The following is a 26,527-nucleotide window of genomic DNA, read 5'->3' on the forward strand; positions in this document are numbered from 1 at the left end:
ATTTTAACTGAAATGTATTGGTCTCGTCAATACCTATCGATTGATCCAAAAAAAAATTTCCACGCCCACTCTAACGCCCACAACGCTTAAATCTGTCTACCGCCGGTAGGTGGCGTATTTTAATCTCGCTTTTTGCTTGCATATTTCTATTTCCCTTTGGTCCCTTAAGCTGAGTAACGGGTATCTAATACACCGACTACATCGGTTTCTCTCGTTTTTAGTATTAATTATACCCGTTACTCGTAGAGTAAAAGGGTACACTAGATTCGTCGGAAAGTATGTAACAGGCAGAAGGATGCGTTTCCGACCCCATAAAGTATATATATTCTTGATCAGGATCACTAGCCGAGTCGATCTAGCCATGTCCGTCTGTCCGGATGAACGCTGAGATCTCGGAAACTATGAGAGCTAGGCTATTGAGATTTTGCGTGCAAATTCCTGAGCTTCTTACGCAGCGCAAGTTTGTTTCAGCAATGTGCCACGCCCACTCTAACGCCCACAATCCGCCCAAAACAAAGGCTCCTAAAGTTTTGATGCTAAAATAAAAATTTTAGCTGAAATGTATTGTTCTCATCAATATCTATCGATTGACCCAAAAAAAAGTTTGCCACGCCCACTTTAACGCCCACAAACCGCCCACAAACTTCAAAATATCGTAAATATGAACGCGGATATTTTGGAAACTATCAAAGATAGAGAAATGGGATCTCAGATTTAAATTCCGTAGTCTTGTACGAGCGCAAGTTTGTTACGCGAATATGCCACGCCCACTCTAACGCCCACAAACCGCCCAAACCGGTGAAATGTTTTAGACTCCTTAGTACCTATCGATTGATTAAAAAAAAAGATTGCCACGCCCACAAACCGACCAAACCTGTGGCGCCCACAGTTTTCATGCTAGATAAATAATTTTAGCTAAAATATATTGGTTTCGTCAATACCTATCGATTGATCCAAAAAAAAATTTCCACGCCCACTCTAACGCGCCACAACGCTTAAATCTGTCTACCGCCGGTAGGTGGCGTATTTTAATCTCGCTTTTTGCTTGCATATTTCTATTTCCCTTTGGTCCCTTTAGCTGAGTAACGGGTATCTTATAGTCGGGGTACTCGACTATAGCGTTCTTCCTTCTTTTGATTTATGTGGTCAGAGGTATCTTGTTCTAACATACATGTTTGAAATGAAAAACTGGGCATTCATCGCGTTTTAGAGGAATGCTTTTACGTCGGTGCATTTTTTTAGGATGCATTTTAAAGTTTCTTAAAGTTGTAAAGTTTTGATTACATCTTTCTTGCTTACACTCTACCCTTAAAAACTAGTGGATAATACATGGTCATCTTTTAATTAATAGTGTAATGTAATAATGTGGGAGATCCAAAATCCTTATACAGACAGATTTTTTGTCATGTTCAGTGGTTATTTCATAAAAAATATTTGAAAAGGCAACTACACATTGTAACTAGCTTCCAGATGTTGCAGCCCAAAAACTTGAAAAATTTTAAAACATACGTTTAGACTTTCAATAAAAGACCTACATTTTGGCCAGACTTTCATCTGGAGATAGTCCTACGACGATAATAAATGGTTGCAAGTTTTGACGAGCGTTATAGTATTTCTTTATCACTGCCTCCATTTGACTCTGGTAGTCGTTTAGTGCTGGCAAACACAAAACCAGACTTTTTTGAGCTTCGAGTATGGTAGCTTTCTAGTCCATTTTCCCGATTTTAATGGAAATCTTGTTGTCAAAGGCCACTTATCGATAAAGAGCGGCGTTGAGGGCAATAGGTTTGTTTTGGATCTATTTTAGCAAGTAAATCCCAATCAGCAAAGCAGAGCGTTGAAGGAATCGATGGAGACAATGAAGCCTGGAGCCTACGTTTTTTGTAGCACTTGCTTTTGTACCGGAAAAACAACTTCCCAGCAGCGTTATTTCTATTCTTCAATGGAATGTAATAAAAGTCCTCTGAAGTAAACAGTAAAAATATTTAATATTCCCTTTATTTAGTACATGCCTTTTATACGGGATTGCAGTTATTGTTATAAGTAACGTTAAGAATTACCTTCAGTTGACTTTCGGATGGAAATGAAATAATGGTTAATCTGCAAATCTTTGAGTACTTTCTGGGAGCAAAGTATTGGGTGGGCAAGAAAGTCATGTCGTTTTTTTTAGTAATCGTTTTTAATCTAATTTATTTACGACTAATCGAGCACCAGGGTCACACTTTTTAGTATCGTTTTAAAGCTTATTGTCTTAGGTACTATCGACGAAAATTTGGTAATTATTCGATAACATTTGTGGAAGCTATAGCAAATTAAACATGGAGGACCAAAGTGAGCATTTTCGGCATATTTTGCTTTTTTACTTCCGAAAAGGAAAAAAAGCGGTCGAAGCTCGCGAAAAATTGTGCGAAGTGTATGGTAAAGATGCCATGAGTGATCGCCAATGTCAGCGCTGGTTTGCCAAATTCAGGCTTGGAGATTTTGGAGTTAAAGACGCCCCACGTTCTGGTCGACCATCGGCCGTTTTTGACGAACAAATTCAGGCTTTGCTGGATGAAAACCGGCGCTATTCAACGCGGGAGATGTCAGAGAAGCTCAGTGTGTCGCATACAACGGTTGAAAACCATTTGAAGAAACTTGGCTACGTAAGCAAGCTCGATGTTTGGGTTCCGCATAATTTAAAGGAAATTCACCTAACTAAGCGTATCAACATCTGCTATTCTCTGCTGCAACGGATTAAAAACGATCCTTTTTTGAAGCGGATCATTACTGGCGACGAAAAGTGGGTTGTTTACAATAATGTCCAACGAAAAAGATCATGGAGCAAGAAAGATGAGCCAGCCCAAGCCACATCAAAGGCCGATATCCCTCAGAGGAAAGTTATGCTGTCTGTTTGGTGGAATTGGAAGGGTGTAGTGCACTTTGAGCTGCTGGGACGGAATGAAACCATCAATTCAGATGTGTACTGTCGCCAGCTATCCAATTTGGCGGAAAAAATTAAAGAAAAGGAGCCGGCACTAGCTAATCGCAAGGGTATAGTCTTTCACCATGACAACGCTAGGCCCCACACATCTTTGGTCACTCGGCAAAAATTAACGGAGCTGAATTGGGAAGTGCTACCACATCCACCTTATAGTCCGGACTTAGCACCTTCAGATTACCATTTGTTTCGCTCTCTTCAAAACTCTTTGAATGGTAAAAACTTTGATTCAGATGAGGCTGTCGAAAACCACTTGTCTCGATTCTTTGCTGGAAAAGACCAAAAGTTCTTCGAGCGCGGAATTATGCAGCTGCCCGAGAGATGGTCATTAGTGGTCGAACAAAACGGCCAATACATAATTGATTAATTATAAGTCCTGATATAAATAAATCATCTTTGAAAATATTGAAAAAAAACGACATGACTTTCTTGCCAACCCAATACTTATTTTATAATATTCTCAATCGAGCCATATGTATGAAAGTCTGTTAATTTCTTATTTTAACTATAGTGCTCAGTAATTGAATTCCCTTTTGAAGTTTCTTGTAATAATAAGACTTTGTCCTAAAACCACTTAAAATTAATTACATACTCCGTAAAAATGATTAGTGTTTCACCTTATTCTAGGGACGTATTTTAAGTTGAATTATGCTCTGTCTCCAATACCGCTTCTGCTTGAGCGGTGCCAGACGGGTTCTAGCGTTATGGGCGTTAGAGTGGGCGTGGCACCCTGCTGAAACAAAAATGCGCTGCGAAGCGCTCAAGAGTCTACATGCCAAATACCAACTGTCTAGCTTTTATAGTTTCCGAGATCTCAGTGTTCATACGGACGGACAGACGGACATGGCTAGATCGACTCGTTTAGTGACCCTGATCAAGAATAAATATACTTTACGGGGTCGGAAACGCTTCCTTCTGCCTGTTACATACTTTCCGATGAATCTAGTATACCCTTTTACTCTACGAGTACCGGGTATAAAAATGGATTCTTAAATCATGAACAATTTTTTGACTTGACTTTTTTAGTTCATTATTTTCTGGGTGCAACATTACATTATAAGTAAATTCAAATGACGTATTTGGCGTATGGGAGGTAACCTCATGAAATCTCCTTGATGATTTCACGTGTGACAAAAACTAATATTAATATTTTATTTGTATACATATATTTTTTAATTTATGTTGCGGTACTTTATTTTGTTGGTTACTTAAAATTATTTTCTTTATGCATTAGATCGTCTTGCAAAAACATTTGTCAGTGTTGTACGGGCTGTCGATTTATAACACTGAAAAAATACGAGTTTTAAATATATTTTAAGTAAGTAGGCAATTTACATAATGTAATTGTTTTTAGTCAATTAACTAAAGTATCACTTACCGGACTTAAACTTATAAACGCACTTGTAAAATCAAATTGCCGACGCAATAAAACGCTTGTTTTTCCGTCGATAAAACCCGAAAGATTGGGTGAAGTCAAGCCTTTTTTCTCACTACTTTACGCACATTTTGTTTCGTTTTGCTTTTCTAAGCAAGACTCTGCGAGCGTCAACTAATGGCAAATAATACTAAATTATAAGACAAAAATATAGAGGAAAATCTACGAATATCTGCTTCTCTTTCTAGCCCGACCGTTTTCGTCGGCAGTCTTCGACGCTGCGTCGACTTCTCTGCTGACGTCGACAGCGGCAGAGTGGTTTTCCCTGCTGAAATGTCACCTAGAGCTAACTTCAGAAATGAAGGGTATTATAGCAAGTTAAAATTTGAATACCAATTTTATTTATAATGGCCATATCTTTTACCTGTGACATTTCATTTGTCAGTAGTGACGCAAATAAATTTACAAAATTTATTCATTTATTTTGCAAAATAATCCGCTAATTTTTCAGGGGAATGGTCAAAGGTCTCTTTACTCCCAAAAGTCTAACATTGCCAATACTGAAGTTAAATTTACTATCCATAAAAACCTGAAAATACTTTTTCACTAAGACCAACGTTTTCTTTTGCGGATTAAGGTTAATTTTTATTTTGCGATAAAGCTTTCGAACTATCGCAACTTCATCAAGAGTTAAAACAAAAAAAATGTTCCCTCATTACTAATATAAAAAGCCTAGCATCAAAAACCTCTATAGACTGGCCTTCTTCTTACCTTTAATGAATTTTTAAAACAGCTTGAGTTTTTTTTATAAATTTTAATGTTTGACTTTTGAACCAGACATCAGAAAATTAATGGAGAGCCAGAGATTCACAAACGTTTTGTCAGATACTCACCGAAGAGGATGGGTTGCGTTGAAAGCTGTTATTGTGGGGCCCTAGGTAATAATAGGGTTAATCCAGAAAAGGCTCAGGAATCAGTTACGTCAATACTGGGTTACTTCAAGGCAATTAATGCATCGATGACATCAATACTTAAATGACAGTAAAAATTTAGCAATCCATCAAACGATAATGCCATTGGAAAACCAATATAAAGGAAAAAAGAGAAAACGCTATAGTCGATTGCCTAGACTATTAGATACCCGTTACTCAGCGAAATGGAGTGCGAGAGGGAAAACAAATCTGCAATTTTCTACTAACACACCTAGTCTATAGCGGCACCTATCTTTTTGTTTTTAGCCGCCACTTTTTGATTTTTTAAAATTCTGTGTTAATTTAACAGTGGCATGCCTTCCAAAATCCATCCCACCCACAAACATTTCGCCCATAATTTTATAAAAATCAGCGTTTTTAAACAAAATTTTCTAAAACAAAGGGCATGTCGCTTTTAATTTTTTAAAAATACGCAAGAAAAGTAAGTTGCTTAGGGCGATTAAAAATAGAAAATAGTAAAACTATACTATATAGTATAAAAGTACAGTAGTACAACACATAAAACCAATTTGCCGATATTTTGAAGTTGTCTTAAATAACTTTGCTGAAACACATTCTCAATACACTACGGAATTAATAAGATGAAATTCGTCATAGACTCACAAAAATTTCACAGTTTCTCTGATGATAAAAACCTCTAATAAATAAATCTTAATTCAAATAATTATACCCGTTACTCGTAGAGTAAAAGGGTAAACTATATTCGTCAGAAAGTATGTAACAGGCAGAAGGAAGCGTTTCCGACTTCATAAAGTATATATATTCTTGATCAGAATCACTAGCCGAGTCGATCTAGCCATGTCCGTCCGTCTGTCCGGATGAACGCTGAGATCTCGGAAACCATAAGAGCTAGGCTATTGAGATTTGGCGTGCAGATTCATGAGCTTCTTACGCAGCGCAAGTTTGTTTCAGCAGCGTGCCACGCCCACTCTTACGCCCACAAACCGCCCAAAACTGTGGCTCCTACAGTTTTGATGCTAGAATAAAAATTTTAATTGAAATGTATTGTTCTTATCAATACCTATCGATTGACTCAAAAAAAAGTTTGCCACGCCCACTATTTCGCCAACAAACCGCCCACAAAGCACCCACAAACTTCAAAAAATCGTAAGTATGAACGCGGATATCTCGGAAACTATCAAAGATGGAGAACTGAGATTTCAGATATAGATTCCGTAGCCTTGAGCGCAGCGCAAGTTTGTTATGCGAACATGCCACGCACACTTTAACGCCCATAAACCGCCCAAACCTGTCGCGCCCACAATTTGCATGCCAGAAAAAAATTTGTAACTGAAATGTATTACTCTAGTCAATACCTATCGATTGACCCAAACAAAAAGTTTGCCACGCCCACTTTAACGCCCATAACGCTAAAATCTGTCTACCGCCCACATAAAACAGGCAGAAGGAAGCGTTTCCGACCCCATAAAGTATATATATTCTTGATCAGGATCACTAGCCGAGTCGATTTAGCCATGTCCGTCTGTCCGTCTGTCTGTCCGGATGAACGCTGAGATCTCTATTGAGATTTGGCGTACAGATTCCTGAGCTTCTTACGCAGCGCAAGTTTGTTTCAGTAGAATGCCACGCCCACTGTAACGCCCACAAACCGCCCAAAACTGTAACTCCTACAGTTTTGATGCTAGATAGAAAATTTTAACTGAAATGTATTGTTCTCATCAATACCTATCGATTGACCTAAAAAAAAGTTTGCCACGCCCACTTAAACGCCCACAAACCGCGAAAACCTGTGACGCCCACAATTTGCATGCTAGATAAAAAAATTTAACTTTAAACGCGATTTTTCTCGAAACCGTGTTTTTCAAGGTGGTGTGCAGGATTGCGCAAATCTATTCGATGAATCAAGCTGAAATTTTGAGGGGTCAATTTGAATGTATAATCCGAGGTACTGACGTAGGGGTTTCTTATAAAAATTTTTTCAAATTGTTTTTCACACTTTAATATCTTATAAAAAAATGTGAAAAAAAGAATTTTTTCTTTGACAATTTTCAAAAATTTACGAAATCCCTACGTCAGTACCTCGGCAACTTGATTACGAATAACGGAGTATTTTCGTTTTTTGTTTCAGACGACTTATGTATGGTGTATCCTGCACACCGTTTAGGTCCGTAAATTTCGGAAAGTCTCGTTCCAGCTTCGGTCGCCAGTACACTTTCTTGATAAAACTGTTGTACATAAAAATATATAAACTTAAATAAAATGTATAAACTTAATAAACAAAAATAATTATTCAAAAACCTTGAATAGTTTACTTACACGAAATAGTTTCAGAGATCCCAGCGTTCATACGGACAGACGGACATGGCTAGATCAGCTCGGCTACTGATCCTACTCACGAATATATATACTTTATGGGGTCGGAAACGCTTCCTTCTACCTGTTACATACTTTACGACGAATCTAGTACACCCTTTTATTCTACTAGTAACGGGTATAAAATTGAGGTTGGGTGCCGTACTTCATAAAGAAGTCTTAGATAACAGCATACTCCATTTGGATGTATGGTATACACTCGACCTAAATTCATTCTTTTTAACTTCAGAAAAACACGGACATTACAACCATTCTTTTTTTATATTTTTTATTGTTCCACGTGAACTGGGAAGGTACTTTAACATAATGACAGGTACTTGCAAATAGATGAGTTTTACAAAGTTCGAAAAATACTGTCAGTGTCGTCTTTAATGCGTTGGTTAACTGGATAACTAATAACCTCAAATGCACAGCCAAATTAATAATAGCCGAAAACCTTTCATGTATGGGAAAACATAATTTCTCTACAGTTTTGCTGAGCTTATTACCACTTTGATATAATTGAACCTCATTTTATTGGCTTTCCAGAGTAACTGTAGCTTGATCACTGCCCTTATTGATGTACTTGCAAACATAATTTATTGATTTTATTGAGCTAAAGATCTCTACATTATTGTGAGTCTCAAAAGTCCGTATAAGAACACAATTATAAGGCACAACCCCTTATTGTCAATTATATTTACATTAAATTCTACCATCGTCAGGTGCTCTAATCCTGTATTTAAGGTAACCGTCCTTGCGGTAACAGTTTCTTGAAGCAACGATCGCGGCCACATGGTCCGTGAACCATATTAGCCTTAACAATCTCATGTAGGAGAGGATCCTTTTCGAAATCTGAAATTACTGCAGATATAGCAGAATCAATTTGATGAGACGTTATTCCAGTCTTAAACTAAATCAGTATATGTGTATGCGGAAGAAGGTCAGGACGACCATAATAATGAACATACGTCATGGCATCTTAAGCTTTTCGTGCATGTTTTCGTAATGGTTTTTTAGAGGTATATCTATAGTATAACCATCTTCCATCTTGAATATTGTAAAGCATCTTAAGATCGGTTAAGTTCACTGATTCTTCATAACTGATTATTAAAACCCTCAATAAGTATGTTTTTTTTTTAATCAAGTTGTTGGTCAACTAATACCAAAGCAACATCTTTATTAGACCCAACATTATCGGCGTGAATGACCATTTTAAAATGTAACCAATAAAATAAATTTGGAGAAATGGAGCTTTTATTTCAAAAGCTGGCAAAACGCTATTTACCAAGTGGAAAACTTGCACCTGAACTTGAAATGTGGGCATATAACCTTCATTTATAACTTTGGTAGCACCAATAGTCATTGTAGCAAGTTGAATGAAATTATTATATTTTCTAGTTAGGCCCATAAAATGTGGATGTTCTCGATGATCACCTTTTGAAAGACTTAAAAGAGGTTCTGGTAATGTGTTAAAAGATGGAAGTTTGAATTTTCTCTCTTTGCAACACATTCCTTTCGACTCCTCTTTCCATTTTAAGACAAAACAAAAAGAACACCTATTATTGATAGTTCTAATTTCAACTGATTTTTCTGAATTGTATGCCAGTTTTAAATCGTAAAGGAAAGCTGAATTTTTCTTTACTTCCCCCGAAAGTGTATTCTATGTATCTTTTAGCTGTATTTTCTTGCTATTACGAAAGTCCTGATTTTGAATCTCTCTCTTTCCGAGAAAAATCTGAATATTGCACTCTTTTTTGAATGCTTTTATTTTTTATAGAAGGCTCTTGTAATTCATTTTGAGAGTGAGGAATTCTATTGAAGTTTTCAATAGGTATGCAGACATCATAATGGCCACTGGAACGATGTCTTTTTAAAGTACTTCCCTCTGTGCCAAACTTTGCTATAGGATTTTTGTTTTGAAAACTTTTAAACAACACCAGCTTTCAACTCAGCAGTCGAACCAAACGTGTACGGCTGAATCATGTCGTTTTCAGAAGTAAAAACAGAAAAATTATTCCATCGGCCAGCTACCAGTCTAATTACTGATTTTCGAATCATCGAAACATCAGCATAATTTTAGTTGTCAAACCAAACGTAATACTGGGCCCGAAATAAGAAACCTCTATCACCTCCCTTCAGTGCTGCAGAAGGGACCGGTTGACATCCCTTCAGTTCTGCACTAGGGACGCGGTGACATGTCAGAGGGCAAAAAGCTTTTTGTTTTTTTTTTGTGCCTAAAACGCTGTGCCACTGTTGACGTCAGCGGAGAAGTCGGCGCAGCGTGGAACACTGCACTCGGCGCTCTCAGTCCGTTGTTTTTTTTTTTGCGTCTCTCCGTTATGTTCGGCTAGCGACTAACATTTCGGCGGAAAAATTTTCGTGGAGCAGGGACATGTGAATGCCCAATATTTTACGAGTATTATTGTATATATAAAAAACAACTAATATTGTTTTATAAAAGTAAATTTCTTGATTATAGTAAAATTTATAATATAACTTTTTAGTTTAGTTATATAAATTTAGTCCGTTAAAATTTATTTAAGTTTTTAAAACATTTTAATATTAACTTTTTTTAAAATTCATGTTGTGTTATTTACTTAAGGAGTAAATATTATAAAGTCGGATATTTTTCGCTTTAGAAAGGGTATAGGTGCAGTGGCACGCGCCAACAGCGAAGAAAAAACAAAAGAAATCAAGTAAAGGGGTGAGAGGGACACTTGGTGCATTCTGTTTGAGTGATTGAAAGGGAAGCATCCACTTAAATTGTGACCAGCAGAGTAACTTTATTCGTCAAGTGAAAATAATAAAGTCAGGTAAGTGTTACATTAAGTTTAAGATGTTGTGCATTGATCTTAGTTTAAAGTACGTACATTTTGAAGGTATTCAACGGGTTCCGTTAGCCGAAAGTGGATGATAAAATGTTTTGTGCCAATAAAAATCCCGCAAAGGGTTATACACAGCTCTAGAAAATAAATATACAAATAAACAAATAAAACGCATTTTTTAAGGACTGTTATCCAAGGACTCGGAGGACCCGGAAAAATGTTTAAGAAAGGCGATGACCAATGTAAAAAGCAAATTAACGTAACATAATACTAGGCTTACTATCAATAGTTGTCTTTTCACAGAAAACCTAAATAACACTATTTAATCAAAAAGAATTTAAAAGTAAATAAAAATGTATGTATATTAAATTCTATATTTTCATAAGTGAAAACTTATTGGAAATATTCTGAATTTCACAAGTGATTTCACGTGGGACGTGTCACCGGCACGTGACAGGCCATACGACAAATGAGTATAAGGAACAAGTGAAATCCCGTGGGACTTCGAAAAATGTTCATTTGAATTTTCACTTGTGAAAGAGCGGACATCCTATACAAGTATCTATATGGAGTGTCACTTGTTCTTCGATCGTGCAAAGGGACATGTCCCGCCGTATTCACAAGGTGATTCACAAGTGATACTTTTTTTTTGGAACTGAAAGTACACATTTATTCAAAATGCGCTGTATCCAGGAATGCACTTATAAGCACCAAATAAATAGATTCGTACGCATTTATTAAGAATGCGCCTTTAAAGTGTACCCTGGAATGCACATGCATTCAAAAAAAAAAATACATAGCTTTCCCAAGGAATACATAAAACAGGACTTTAATTTTATAATTATTTTTTATTTCCATATTTAACAACACAAATAATTTTCTATTGGAATCGCTCTTCTTATGTACGGTTTGCTGCTTCCTGTGTTTGCTTTTTTCTGTGCAAACTTCACTTCATAAAATGTATTATTTTGTCCTTTAATCCGATACGCAGCCCAGTCCCTTGGTGTACCCATCCATTTTTTTGTATTCTGAAAGACATAAATCAAATTTAATATTATACATTAATGTACACGTATATGTACATTTCGAGTATACAATGTAATTATTTTGGCACAATTACACTGTATATATGTACAATGTACAAATACAAATGTGGACCCCCCTAATGTACATACATATAACTGTTATTTTATTTAATATCATGTACACTGTACATATGTATTATGTAATTTATAATTCGTAATTATGTACAAGTGCCTTTGCGGTAACATTTTTCACTTTTACTCTAATCTACTTTAATTGTCAGCCAATTAAAAAAAACTAATAATTATTTTCACATTCATTATATTTTATTCCATTACTTTAGATTTAAATAGTTACAAGCATGTATATATACCATAGTTATATGCCTGTAAATAATCTATTTTTAAGTACCTATCACATCATAAATACATATATATATATATATTCCAATTTAATACGAAAAAGAAACTATTACTTTTTGGGAAGATTATTCAGTTTGAACTTATTTTTTAATTTTAAAGTAAGTTTAAAATAATCTTCCTTTGATCCCAAATTTAGATAAAATCAGAGATCCCCAAATGTGATCCTCCATTTTTTTACTATCCTGTCAGGAAAAAATTATCAATCTCAGTCTCTGGTTAAGTCACTTTTTTGTTTCACTCGTGTTAGGGATCTGAACAGCTTACGTTCAGTAGGTGAGCAATGTTTTTTAACTGGAATAACAAAGTGTCTTTCCTGATTTTGTTAGAAATTTTAATTCCCTTATATTGCATTTCAATTCTAAACATCATAACGAAAATTGCATTCAATTTCAGTTACAATTGTGTGACCAAATAGATCTTTGCGAGCTTACTTATACGAAAAACATTTTGTTTCGTGATACAATTTTTGAATTTCGTTGATAAAGGATATAAAACCGTAGACTCTTGGAATTTTATGGACAACAAAATAGGTTTTTAAAAATACAATGGTAAATAAAATTTTTGTACCACCATTTCATTTCGGCTTATGGTTGCATTGACTTCCGTACTTCTTATTTCTCCTTGTTTATGATAATATAAATATATATGTATACGTTATAGACATCAAAGCGCTTATATTTTTATACCCGTTACTCGTAGAGTAAAAGGGTATACTAGATTCGTCGGAAAGTATGTAACAGGCAGAAGGAAGCGTTTCCGACCCCATAAAGTATATATATTCTTGATCAGGATCACTAGCCGAGTCGATCTAGCCATGTCCGTCTGTCCGTCTGTCCGGATGAACGCTGAGATCTCGGAAACTATGGGAGGTAGGCTATTGAGATTTGGCGTGCAGATTCCTGAGCTTCCTACGCAGCGCAAGTTTTTTTCAGTAGACTGCCACGCCCACTCTAACGCCCACAAACCGCCCCAAACTGTGGCTCCTACAGTTTTGATGCTAGATAGAAAATATTAACTGAAATGTAATGTTCTCATCAATACCTATCGATTGACCCAAAAAAAAGTTTGCCACGCCCACTTTAACGCCCACAAACCGCAAAACCCTGTGACGCCCACAATTTTCATGCTAGATAAAAAATTTTAACTGAAATGTATTGGTCTCGTCAATACTTATCGATTGATCCAAAAAAAATTTTGCCACGCCCACTCTAACGCCCATAACGCTTAAATTTGTATACCGCCGGTAGGTGGCGCATTTTAATCTTGCTTTGCTGCTTGCATATCTCCATTTAGCTGAGTAACGGGTATCTGATAGTCGAGGTACTCGACTATAGCGTTCTCCCTTGTTATTATTGGAAAAATCAAAACACATTTACCGTGAAAAGACTTTTGCTTCATTCTGAAAAGCAAAGTGTCAGAAAAACAGGATCCCAAATAGAGCAAACAGAATGTTCAGTGTCTGAGTGAGACACTTTGACACAAAAAACTGACTGACGTGACTAAGGCAACTCCGACATCTGGGCTACATTTCGCATTTTATTACCAAAATCGTTCACGTCAAAGGAGCTGACAACACAGTCGCAGATGCTTTTTCTAGGCTCACTATGCCAGTGTCTGTCACTCTACAGCATATCGAGGAAGCACAGTTAGCTGATTCCAAACTTCCGAACCTATTGCAAGGAACCACTTAACTTCGACTGCAAAAACCCGTTACGATAACAATGTTACGCTGTACTAAGACGTTTTAACAAACACTGTTCTCCTCGATCGACGCTGCAACGAATTAAGCTAACATTTGTATGGCCGGACCTATGACCTTCTATGTCAACGTGCTAAAATCAACCGGCACAATCACCTGATTCCAGAGACTATAACAATTCCCAAGGACAGATTCGAGTGAATCCATCATGTCCTTTAACAGAAAACCTAAATAACACTATTTAATTAAAACAAGTTTAAAAGTAAATAAAAATGCATTTATTTTAAATTCTTTATTTTCATAGGTGACAACTTATTGGAAATATTCTAAATTTCACGTGGGACGTGTTACCTGCAGGTTACAGGCCATACGACAAATGAGTACAAGGAAAAAACGAAATTCCGAGTGACTTCGAAAAATTTTCATTTGAATTTTCACTTGTGAAAAAGCGGACATCCCATACAATTGACTACATGGAGTGTCACTTATTCTTCACTCGTGCAAGATGACATGTCCCGCGTTATTCACAAGGTGATTCCCAAGTGAAACTTTTTTTTTCGGAACTGAAGGGCTGTTGCAGAGTGTCGAACCAAAGCTCCATCCATATTCTTGATCAGGATCACTAGCCGAGTCGATCTAGCCATGTCCGTTTGTCCGTCGCTGAGATCTCGGAAACTATAAGAGCTAGGCTATTGAAATTTGGCATGCAGATTCCTGAGCTTCTTACGCAGCGCATGTTTGTTTCAACAGCGTGCCACGCCCACAAACCGCCAAAAACTGGCTCATACAATTTTGATGCTAGAATTTTAACTGAAATGTATTGTTCTCATCAATACCTATCGATTGACCCAAAAAAAGTTTGCCACGCCCACTTTAACGCCCACAAACCGCCCAAGCCTATGACGCCCACAATTTTCATGCTAGATTAAAAATTTTAACTGAAATATGTTGGTCTCGTCAATACCTATCGATTGATCCAAAAAAAATTTGCCACGCCCTCTCTAACGCCCATAACGCTTAAATCTGTCTACCGCCGGTAGGTGTCGCATTTTAATCTCTCTTTGCTGCTTGCAAATCTCCATTTCCATTTTGTCCCTTTAGCTGAGTAACGGGTATCTGATAGTCGAGGTACTCGACTATAGCGTTCTTCCTTGTTATATACTGTCGGCTCTGCAATACAGTAATATATCCTAAATTTACTGGACTTCTTGGCAGAGTTAAGAATTATATTGATGTACGCGTTGAATTTTCGTGGACTTGTGCCTTTTGCTTGGAAATAGATCGTGATATAGATGGATAAGTGGCGCTGACCAATGATCGCCTTAAGAAACATGTTGGTAAGCTTATGAACGTAGTTGCTGAATTCAAAGAGTTTAAGGTTGACCTTAATAGTCAAGTACTGTCAGTTATATGACATATACGCTAGTAAAGTAATCAGTCCCCAATCCCAATGTAACATCCAGCATCTTTAATCAGTATTAATAGCCGAGTCGATCTAGCCATGTCCGTATGAACGCTGTGATCTCGGAAACTATAAAAGCTAAAGTTTGTTTCGTCAGAGTGCCACTCCCACTCTAACGGCCACAAACCGCCCAAAACTGTAACTCCTATAGTTTTAATGCTAGAATAGCAATTGAACTGAAATGTATTGCTCACATCAATACCTATCGATTAACCCAAGAAAGTTTGTCACGCCCACTTTAGCGTCCGCAAACTTTAAAAAATCGTAAGTATGAACGCGGATATCTCGGAAACTATCAAGGATAGAGAATTGGGATTTCAGATTTAGATTCCGTAGCCTTTAGATTCCGTAGCATCGCAAGTTTGTTACGCAAGTATGTTACGCCCATAAACCGACCAAAACTGTGGCGCCTACAATTTCAATGCTAAAATAAATAAATAAATTAATTGTATTGTTCTCATCAATACTTATCGATTGACAAAAAAAAAAATGTTTGCCACGCCCACTCTTACGCCCATAACGCTTAAGTCTGTGTGCCGTCCACATGACCATATATTGAGATCGCGGGTGGGTGGCGCATTTCAATCTCGGTTTGCTGCTTGCAAATCTCCATCTCCCTTTGGTCTCTTTAGCTGAGTAACGGGTATCTTATAGTTTCCTTGTTCTAAACTTAATTGATGCACCTAAGGATTCCGAAATTGCGAATTTGTTTGCTGAGTTCTTCCAAACTACTTATAGTTCGGTTTCTTGGTTTATTTCTAACTATCCTAGTCACTTAAATAGGACAAATTGTATTTTTCCTCCTCTAATTACCGAAAGTTCTCTCTTAAGTGATTTAGAAACTACAATGCCAACCTATGCCCCTGGTCCAGACTCCCTGGGTGTGTGCCCAAACCATTTGTAAGCCGATTCATAAACTTTTTCGTTTATCTATTTTATTATCTGTTTATTCTACTATCTGGAAAGATTCTTTTATCATTCCAATATTACTTTTCATTTGCAACATTTGTCCTCCTCTCTGATATCACCGTGTCAACATGGTTTCGTTAAGCGATGATCGACGACCATTAACCTGCTCTTTTGTAATAGATGGACTTAACATTGCAAATTGCAAAAAGACGTTATATATACAAATTTTAGTAAAGCCTTTGACTCTGTAAATAACTCTTTTCTTTTATTTAAATTAAAAAAGCTCGTATTTCGCAATAATCTGATAACTTGGATTTCCAGTAGTTTAAATAGTAGATCTCAGAGGGTTATATTCAAAAACGCTGTCTCCAAGTAGATCTACGTGACATCTGGAGTGCCTCAGAGTAGTCATATAGGCCATTTGCTGTTTACTTTGTTTCTTAATGATCTTCCTTATCACAAGGTGTACTTATGTACAAGGTGAGTTCCAAAGTAAACAGTACTTTTTTAATCTAGCGCCCTCTAATGGCGCCATCTATATGTCAAGTTTACCAACTTCCAGTAAAAATTTCATGACATTTCATCTATTGGAAGTGAGGTTTTTGCGTTTTAATAGTCAGTATGTTTTTGTCATCGGTGCGAAAATGAGCTTCGAACAAAGAGCCAACATTAAATTTTGTTTTAAAATTGGTAAAACTTTTACCGAAACGTTTCAATTGATGAAACAAGTTTATGGCGATGATTGCCTATCCCGTAGCAGAGTGCACGAGAGGTTTCAATGTTTTCAAAGTGGTCGTGAGGACATAAATGACGATGAACATGTGAGCCAACCAAAATCCGTGATCACCGAAAATTCCATCGAAACTGTGCGTGAATTCATAAAAAATCAGACGAAATCATCATTGAAATTCGTGGAAATAGAATTTGGGCTTACAAAAGGTGTGTGCACGGTTTGTTCCGCACAAATTAACTGACGTCCAAAAATTGCTCAGAATTCAACATTCGAAGGACATTAAAGTCATTAAAGAGACAAAAAAAACCCGAACTTCCTTTACAAGATTGTGACTGGTGACGAAACGTGGTGTTTTCAATATGATCCCGAAACGAAACGCCAGAGTGCTGAATGAAAGGCGCCGGACGAGCCGAAACTCAAAAAATCGCGCCTGGAGAAGTCAAAAGTGAAGACAATGCTGATTTGTTTTTATGGTTCCAAGGGTATTGTCCACAAAGAATTTGTTCCACCCGGCCAAAACGTTAATGCGGTATTCTACCTTGGAGTTTTGAAGCGTTTGGTGCGCCGTATTCGATGTGTTCGGCCCGAATATCGCGAAGATGGAAGTTGGCGTTTGTTGCACGATAATGCGCCGTCTCATCGATCGACGCTTGTGTCCGACTATTTGACTAAAAACCACATTTTAACCATCAACCACTCCCCGTATTCACCTGATATGGCACCGTGCGACTTCTACCTTTTCGGAAAAATGCATTTGCCGATGAAAGGAAAGCGTTGTGCAGACGTAGAGGCCATTCAAAAGGCTTGCACCGGCATACTGGCGGCCATACCGGGCAACGAGCTAAAACACTCGTTCGACATGCTTTTGGACCGTGCAAAACGCTGTATTAAAGCAGAAGGAGACTATTTTGAATAAAATAAATTGATTTTGCCGAAAAAACTATTTGTTCTGTCTTTTTTTTTAAAGTCCTGATTACTTTGGAAGTACAAACTTTTAAATTTAAACTATCTTAAATGCAACGTTATGACTTTCTGTAGGGGTACCCCTACGTTTTTGAGTTGTTCTCTTTAAAACATGTATCTGCACCGAATATATTGAGTTATCGATTTTGGTGTTCTCTCGGATCCAAAACTTAAACTGGACTCCACATAACCTCTACTGTAAATAAGTATGAGCACTCACACGGGTTTATAAAGTGTTGGCCTAAAGAATTCGATAGTCCATATACACAAATTTATTATTTACCTCCTTGTCCGTCCTAATTTAGAACACTGTTTTTCGGGTTGGAGTCCACAATGTCAAGTGCACATTGACCGTATTGAGTTCGAACAAAAACTATTTCTTCTTTTTATCTTACGTGGTTTGAACTGGGATCAAAACGTAAGTTTACCTGCTTACTCGAGTAGATTGCTTCTGATTAATTTGCCTAATTTAGTAAATCGTAGAAAAATGCTTGCTACTGTTTTTATGCATAATCTTATCAAAGGTGATATTGATTCCGTAGATTTGGTAAGCCTTTGGGAAGGTTTTATCCCGATAGCCTTTAAACTGAGAGACTAGTTCGCGTAGATTCGGACAGAAGGACATGGCTAGATCGACTCGACTAGTGATGCTGATCAAGACTCTTACCATATACTATAAGGGCCGGAAAAATCTCCTTCACTGCGTTGCAAACTTCTAGCTTAAAGTAGATGGGTTCGGTAAAATTAAATTTATTTTCCACGTCCAGTTAGTCCACGTTTGTCCACCCTTTAGAATTTTAAAAAATTGCGTGGTGGGACTTGGCAAGCAGATTCTTGGGCTTCCTGCGCAGCGCAAGTTTATTTCAGCAGGTTGCCACGCCCATTCTTATGCTCCCAAACGACTATAACACTAAAAACGACTAGCTCACACTTTAATTATGTAATAATAATTTATTTTGTAAAAATGTAAATGAGTGTTTATTAATACCAATCTATGTACATGCCAAAAATAATTGAAATCGGACTAGTCATTAAAAAGTTATAACCAAAGAATAATTCATATTTTGCAATTCAATCGTGATTGCACACCACATGCATCAAATCAGCTGTTTCACTAATACGCCACCAAGCCGTTAGGGGCGCTATGGGCTAGTTGGCGCTGCAGGCCAAGTGGCGCTATAGAAGAAGATAGGTGTCGCTATGGGCTAGGTGTGTTTGTGAAAAAATCACAGTTGCTTCAAGCATATCTCAATCCCTCTCCCACTCCCTTAAGCTGAGTAACGGGTATCTAATACACCGACTACATCGGTTTCTCTCGTTTTTAGTATTAATTATACCCGTTACTCGTAGAGTAAAAGGGTACACTAGATTCGTCGGAAAGTATGTAACAGGCAGAAGGAAGCGTTTCCGACCCCATAAAGTATATATATTCTTGATCAGGATCACTAGCCGAGTCGATCTAGCCATGTCCGTCTGTCCGGATGAACGCTGAGATCTCGGAAACTATGGGAGATAGGCTATTGGCGTGCAGATTCCTGAGCTTCTTACGCAGCGCAAGTTTGTTTCAGTAGAGTGCCACGCCCACTCTAACTCACTCATTTTAACTGAAATGTATTGTTCTTATCAATACCTATCGATTGACCCAAAAAAAAGTTTGCCACGCCCACCCTAACGCCCATAAACCGCCCACAAACTTCTAAAAATCGTAAATATGAACGTGGATATCTCGGAAGCTATCAAAGATAGAGAATTGGGATTTCAGATTTAGATTCCGTAGCCTTATGCGCAGCGCAAGTTTGTTACGCGAATATGCCACGCCCACTCTAACGCCCACAAACCGCGAAAACCTGTGACGCCCACAATTTTTATGCTAGATAAAAAATTTTAGCTGAAATGTATTGGTCTCGACAAAACCTATCGATTGGTCCACCAAAAACTTGCCACGCCCACTCTAACGCCCATAACGCTTAAATCTGTATGCCGCCGAAAGGTGGCGCATTTTAATCTCGCTTTCCTACTTGCATATCTCTATTTAGCTGAGTAACGGGTATCTGATAGTCGAGGTACTCGACTATAGCGTTCTTCCTTGTTTTACTTACTTTCATGGAATTTATTTTTAGACACTTTTCACAATTAGTTAATCTAACTATTCGACCGCGCTGGTAATCGAACCGGGTCTGCAATCACCGGAGTCGAGCACTCTAGCCACTAGTTTACCGAAGAATGATTTTCGTTAAAAGCATCAACAGACTTGATATAAAACAAGGAAGAACGCTATAGTCGAGTACCTCGACTATCAGATACCCGTTACTCAGCTAAAGGAACCAAAGTGAAATGGAGATATTCAAGCAGCAAAGCGAGATTGAAATGCGCCATCTACCGGCGGTAGAGAGATTTAAACGCTATGGGCGTTAGAGTGGGCGTGGCAAATTTATCAATTATCAATCATAGGTATTGACGAGGCCAATACATTTCAGTTAAAATTTTTTATCTAGCATAAAAATTGTGGGCGCCACAGGTTTGGGCGGTTTGTGGGCGTTAGAGTAGGAGTGTCAACCTTTTTTTTTTAGGTCAATCGATAGGTATTGACGAGAACAATACATTTCAGTTAACATTTTTTATCTAGCATCAAAACTGTAGGAGCCACAGTTTTGGGCGGTTTGTGGGCGTTAGAGTTGGTGTGGCACTCTGCTGAAATAAACTTGGGCTGCGCAGGAATCTGCATGCCTAATCCCAGTATTGTAGCTAGTATAGTATACGAGATCTCAGCGTTCATACGGACAGACGGACATGGCTAGATCGACTCGGCTAGTGATCCTGGTCAAGAATATATATACTTTATGGGGTCGGAAACGCTTCCTTCTGCCTGTTACATACAGTGGCGAAAAAAATAATAGCACCACTTCAATACATTTTCTTCTGGGTAAAATAAAATTGATTTCAGTGTTTGTTTTTCTTCAACACAAAATTTTGTTGTACTCTTTAGTATTCTTTCTAACGAAAAAATGTGTTAGCTTATTTTTAAATCCTGCCTATAAATTTACTTTTAAGTGTTTTATTAAAAAAAGCCCAAAAAATGGCGAAAAAAAAATAGCACCACTACAACATTTATTAACAAAAACCCCATATTTTGCCGAATAGCCTTAATACAAGGCACGGGTCAATTAAATTTATCTATAATTTCAATATTTTGAACATAAAAAGTTTGATAATACCATTGAAATGGGACGTGGAAAGCATTGCATTGAGGAAAAGCGTGATATCACCCAAAAGTTGATATAGGATGGAAAATCTTACAGAGTAGTTGGTCGATTGGTCGGATGTTTAAATAAAATGATTAAGAACGCTCTAAACTCCAAAGAAAAACCTGAAACACGAGGACGAAACCAATCTATGACCCCCCTTCACGTCAATCGATTGAATCGTCACAGCAAGAAGGATCCTTTCAGATCTGCGTCTGAGCTTAAAAATGAGCTTAAAATAAATAGGACGGTGCAAACTGTGCGTACATATCTCAGGGAACATAACCTAAAAACCTGCAGCCCGAGAAAAGTACCACTTTTAAATGCCAGACATATTTCAAAGCGAATGAAGTTTGCCAAGGACCATGCAAATTGGTCACCCGATCAGTTGAGGAATATTTTACTGTCAGGTGAGAGCAAGGTGATTATGTTTGGTGGAAAAGGATCCAGATCGTATTTCAGACGTGCAAAGAACTCGGAATTTAAGCCCCAGTACACCACAAGGACCATAAGGCATGTAGGGCGTAGTGTGATGGTATGCGCCTGCCTTTCCTATTACGGAGTAGGCCCGATACATTGGATCAAGGCCATCATGGATCAGCACATATACGTGAATATCGTGGATACCATTATGCTACCTTTCGCAGAGTATGAAATGCCGCTCATATGGGTCTTCCAACAAGATAATGACCCCAAACATACCAGCAAGAAGGCAAAGAAAAGCTTTGGGGACTACTCTGTGAACGTTATGGAGTGGCCTCCGAAGTCTCCAGACCTTAATCCAACAGAGAATCTATGGTCGGACGTCAAGAAGGCAGTCGCTGCATCAAAACCAACATCCATCGGATCCCTTTGTGGAGTAATTAAGGAGTCCTGGACTCAAATTTCCATAAAGCGATGCAAGAACCTAGTTGACCCCATGCCAGGACTCTGCGCAGATGTTATTTCCAATAAAGGATACACCACAAAGTATTAAATGAAGAATATAAACATAGATTTAACAGTTCAATATTGTTATCTCATGAATATTGGTAGTTCCTATAATTTTAAACCCATTTTTGAAAAGTGGTGCTATTATTTTTTCGTTAAGTTTTTCAAGTTTTAATAAAGTTTATTAAATAATTTAAAACCTAAAAAAGAAATCATCATTTTTTTTCCACAATCTGATACTTTGTTTCAATTCGATTCCAAAAAGGTATTGCATGTTTTGACAGAGCTAAAAATATAGATAGGGTGACTATCCAAACATTGCTCGAGTAAGTGGTGCTATTATTTTTTTCGCAGCTGTACTCTCCGACGAATCTAGTATACCCTTTTACTCTACGAGTAACGGGTATAAAAATAAGGAAGAACGCTATAGTCGACTATATAACTCTTTTCTTTTATTTAAATTAAAAAAGCTCGTATTTCCCAATAATCTGATAACTTGGATTTCCAGTAATTTAAATAGTAGATCTCAGAGGGTTATATTCAAAAACGCTGTCTCCAAGTAGATCTACGTGACATCTGGAGTGCCTCAGAGTAGTCATATAGGCCATTTGCTGTTTACTTTGTTTCTTAATGATCTTCCTTATCACAAGGTGTACTTATGTACAAGGTGAGTTCCAAAGTAAACAGTACTTTTTTAATCTAGCGCCCTCTAATGGCGCCATCTATATGTCAAGTTTACCAACTTCCAGTAAAAATTTCATGACATTTCATCTATTGGAAGTGAGGTTTTTGCGTTTTAATAGTCAGTATGTTTTTGTCATCGGTGCGAATATGAGCTTCGAACAAAGGGCCAACATTAAATTTTGTTTTAAAATTGGTAAAACTTTTACCGAAACGTTTCAATTGATGAAACAAGTTTATGGCGATGATTGCCTATCCCGTAGCAGAGTGCACGAAAGGTTTCAATGTTTTCAAAGTGGTCGTGAGGACATAAATGACGATGAACATGTGAGCCAACCAAAATCCGTGATCACCGAAAATTCCATCGAAACTGTGCGTGAATTCATAAAAAATCAGACGAAATCATCATTGAAATTCGTGGAAATAGAATTTGGGCTTACAAAAGGTGTGTGCACGGTTTGTTCCGCACAAATTAACTGACGTCCAAAAATTGCTCAGAATTCAACATTCGAAGGACATTAAAGTCATTAAAGAGACAAAAAAAACCCGAACTTCCTTTACAAGATTGTGACTGGTGGCGAAACGTGGTGTTTTCAATATGATCCAGAAACGAAACGCCAGAGTGCTGAATGAAAGGCGCCGGACGAGCCGAAACACAAAAAATCGCGCCTGGAGAAGTCAAAAGTGAAGACAATGCTGATTTGTTTTTATGGTTCCAAGGGTATTGTCCACAAAGAATTTGTTCCACCCGGCCAAAACGTTAATGCGGTATTCTACCTTGGAGTTTTGAAGCGTTTGGTGCGCCGTATTCGATGTGTTCGGCCCGAATATCGCGAAGATGGAAGTTGGCGTTTGTTGCACGATAATGCGCCGTCTCATCGATCGACGCTTGTGTCCGACTATTTGACTAAAAACCACATTTTAACCATCAACCACTCCCCGTATTCACCTGATATGGCACCGTGCGACTTCTACCTTTTCGGAAAAATGCATTTGCCGATGAAAGGAAAGCGTTGTGCAGACGTAGAGGCCATTCAAAAGGCTTGCACCGGCATACTGGCGGCCATACCGGGCAACGAGCTAAAACACTCGTTCGACATGCTTTTGGACCGTGCAAAACGCTGTATTAAAGCAGAAGGAGACTATTTTGAATAAAATAAATTGATTTTGCCGAAAAAACTATTTGTTCTGTCTTTTTTTTTAAAGTCCTGATTACTTTGGAAGTACAAACTTTTAAATTTAAACTATCTTAAATGCAACGTTATGACTTTCTGTAGGGGTACCCCTACGTTTTTGAGTTGTTCTCTTTAAAACATGTATCTGCACCGAATATATTGAGTTATCGATTTTGGTGTTCTCTCGGATCCAAAACTTAAACTGGACTCCACATAACCTCTACTGTAAATAAGTATGAGCACTCACACGGGTTTATAAAGTGTTGGCCTAAAGAATTCGATAGTCCATATACACAAATTTATTATTTACCTCCTTGTCCGTCCTAATTTAGAACACTGTTTTTCGGGTTGGAGTCCACAATGTCAAGTGCACATTGACCGTATTGAGTTCGAACAAAAACTATTTCTTCTTTTTATCTTACGTGGCTTGAACTGGGATCAAAACGTAAGTTTACCTGCTTACTCGAGTAGATTGCTTCTGATTAATTTGCCTAATTTAGTAAATCGTAGAAAAATGCTTGGTACTGTTTTTATGCATAATCTTATCAAAGGTGATATTGATTCCGTAGATTTGGTAAGCCTTTGGGAAGGTTTTATCCCGATAGCCTTTAAACTGAGAGACTAGTTCGCGTAGATTCGGACAGAAGGACATGGCTAGATCGACTCGACTAGTGATGCTGATCAAGACTCTTACCATATACTATAAGGGCCGGAAAAATCTCCTTCACTGCGTTGCAAACTTCTAGCTTAAAGTAGATGGGTTCGGTAAAATTAAATTTATTTTCCACGTCCAGTTAGTCCACGTTTGTCCACCCTTTAGAATTTTAAAAAATTGCGTGGTGGGACTTGGCAAGCAGATTCTTGGGCTTCCTGCGCAGCGCAAGTTTATTTCAGCAGGTTGCCACGCCCATTCTTATGCTCCCAAACGACTATAACACTAAAAACGACTAGCTCACACTTTAATTATGTAATAATAATTTATTTTGTAAAAATGTAAATGAGTGTTTATTAATACCAATCTATGTACATGCCAAAAATAATTGAAATCGGACTAGTCATTAAAAAGTTATAACCAAAGAATAATTCATATTTTGCAATTCAATCGTGATTGCACACCACATGCATCAAATCAGCTGTTTCACTAATACGCCACCAAGCCGTTAGGGGCGCTATGGGCTAGTTGGCGCTGCAGGCCAAGTGGCGCTATAGAAGAAGATAGGTGTCGCTATGGGCTAGGTGTGTTTGTGAAAAAATCACAGTTGCTTTAAGCATATCTCTATCCCTCTCCCACTCCCTTAAGCTGAGTAACGGGTATCTAATACACCGACTACATCGGTTTCTCTCGTTTTTAGTATTAATTATACCCGTTACTCGTAGAGTAAAAGGGTACACTAGATTCGTCGGAAAGTATGTAACAGGCAGAAGGAAGCGTTTCCGACCCCATAAAGTATATATATTCTTGATCAGGATCACTAGCCGAGTCGATCTAGCCATGTCCGTCTGTCCGGATGAACGCTGAGATCTCGGAAACTATGGGAGATAGGCTATTGAGATTTGGCGTGCAGATTCCTGAGCTTCTTACGCAGCGCAAGTTTGTTTCAGTAGAGTGCCACGCCCACTCTAACGCCCACAAACCGCCCAAAACTGTGGCTCCTACAGTTTTGATGCTAGAGTAAAAATTTTAACTGAAATGTATTGTTCTTATCAATACCTATCGATTGACCCAAAAAAAAGTTTGCCACGCCCACTTTTACGCCCACAAACCGCCCAAGCCTGTGGCGCTCACAATTTTCATGCTAGATAACATTTTTTTACTGAAATGTATTGGTCTCGTCAATACCTATCGATTGATCCAAAAAAAAATTTGCCACACCCACTCTAACGCCCATAACGCTTAAATCTGTATACCGCCGGTAGGTGGCGCATTTTAATCTCGCTTTGCTGCTTGCATATCTCCATTTAGCTGAGTAACGGGTATCTGATAGTCGAGGTACTCGACTATAGCGTTCTTCCTTTTTTTTTTTTCTGTAAATTTTCTTCTGTTCTCCTTTTTATTTTTGCCTCAAGGCTTTTAATTGGTTCCATAGGCCCATATGACTCTCAATCGGAAGACTGCTTATGGCTTCCCACCGTGGAAAATTTAAATGTTTGTTTTTTTCAGAAAGATAAAATAGTCACTTCACCGATTCTTTATTTAAGCAGTTAAAATAAAATCATAAGACTAATATGCGTTTAAAAAAAACCTTATAAATTGTTAATTTATTATCATAAATTACCTAATTATTAGGCCATGTACGGCCCAAATGTTCAAAATTTGACTAAAATAATTTGGTGAGATGACAAACTGCTGGGAGAAAGCACGGGCCGGCAATAAAATAGAATATTGAGCAATATAGCCATTAATGACCATCTATTTCTCTTTTGCAGCTATCCGTTAATCAACATACCGTTGCCCGGGACAATACCCACCAAGATTGTGGTACCTTACGAGGCTGGGTATGGATCTCCCACGGCCTACAACCACAGTGGCTCCACGTTTGCACCACCCGCTCCCGGCGAACCCTTGCCCGTCGGACCCGCTAGCCCTTACAATGGAAGTGCCACGAACCGCAGTGTGCCTCCCCTACTACCGTGGGCGCAAAGCAGACCCCCCTTTTTTTTTGTCCAGCAGATTACGCTGCGAGCAAGTGTTCTCCCGTGGGCAGAGGGAATGCAGCTGATGGATGCGTTCCGTGCGCCGCTTTACGAAGTTTTTAAGTTGCTCGAAATTGTGCGCAATCACCAGAGCAACGAAAAGTGA

At 38.0% G+C, this 26,527-nt stretch overlaps 1 protein-coding gene across 5 annotated transcripts in view; it reads left to right on the forward strand.

Annotated features, from left to right (window-relative positions):
• Positions 1 to 26,527, forward strand: part of SCAP (SREBP cleavage activating protein) — a 51,725-nt gene that overhangs the window by 7,299 nt on the left and 17,899 nt on the right. For 4 of the 5 annotated variants that reach the window (XM_017075641.4, XM_017075643.4, XM_065863241.2 and 1 more), the window contains one exon: positions 26,155 to 26,523. In XM_017075641.4, the coding sequence (XP_016931130.1) occupies positions 26,155 to 26,523 (369 nt within the window). Of the gene's footprint in view, positions 1 to 14,122; positions 14,164 to 26,154; positions 26,524 to 26,527 lie in introns of those variants that run through there. The other variant, XM_036814325.3, reaches the window with a different exon arrangement.

This window comes from Drosophila suzukii, chromosome 2R, assembly GCF_043229965.1.
Source record: "Drosophila suzukii chromosome 2R, CBGP_Dsuzu_IsoJpt1.0, whole genome shotgun sequence".
Classification (NCBI taxonomy): Eukaryota; Metazoa; Arthropoda; class Insecta; order Diptera; family Drosophilidae; genus Drosophila; species Drosophila suzukii.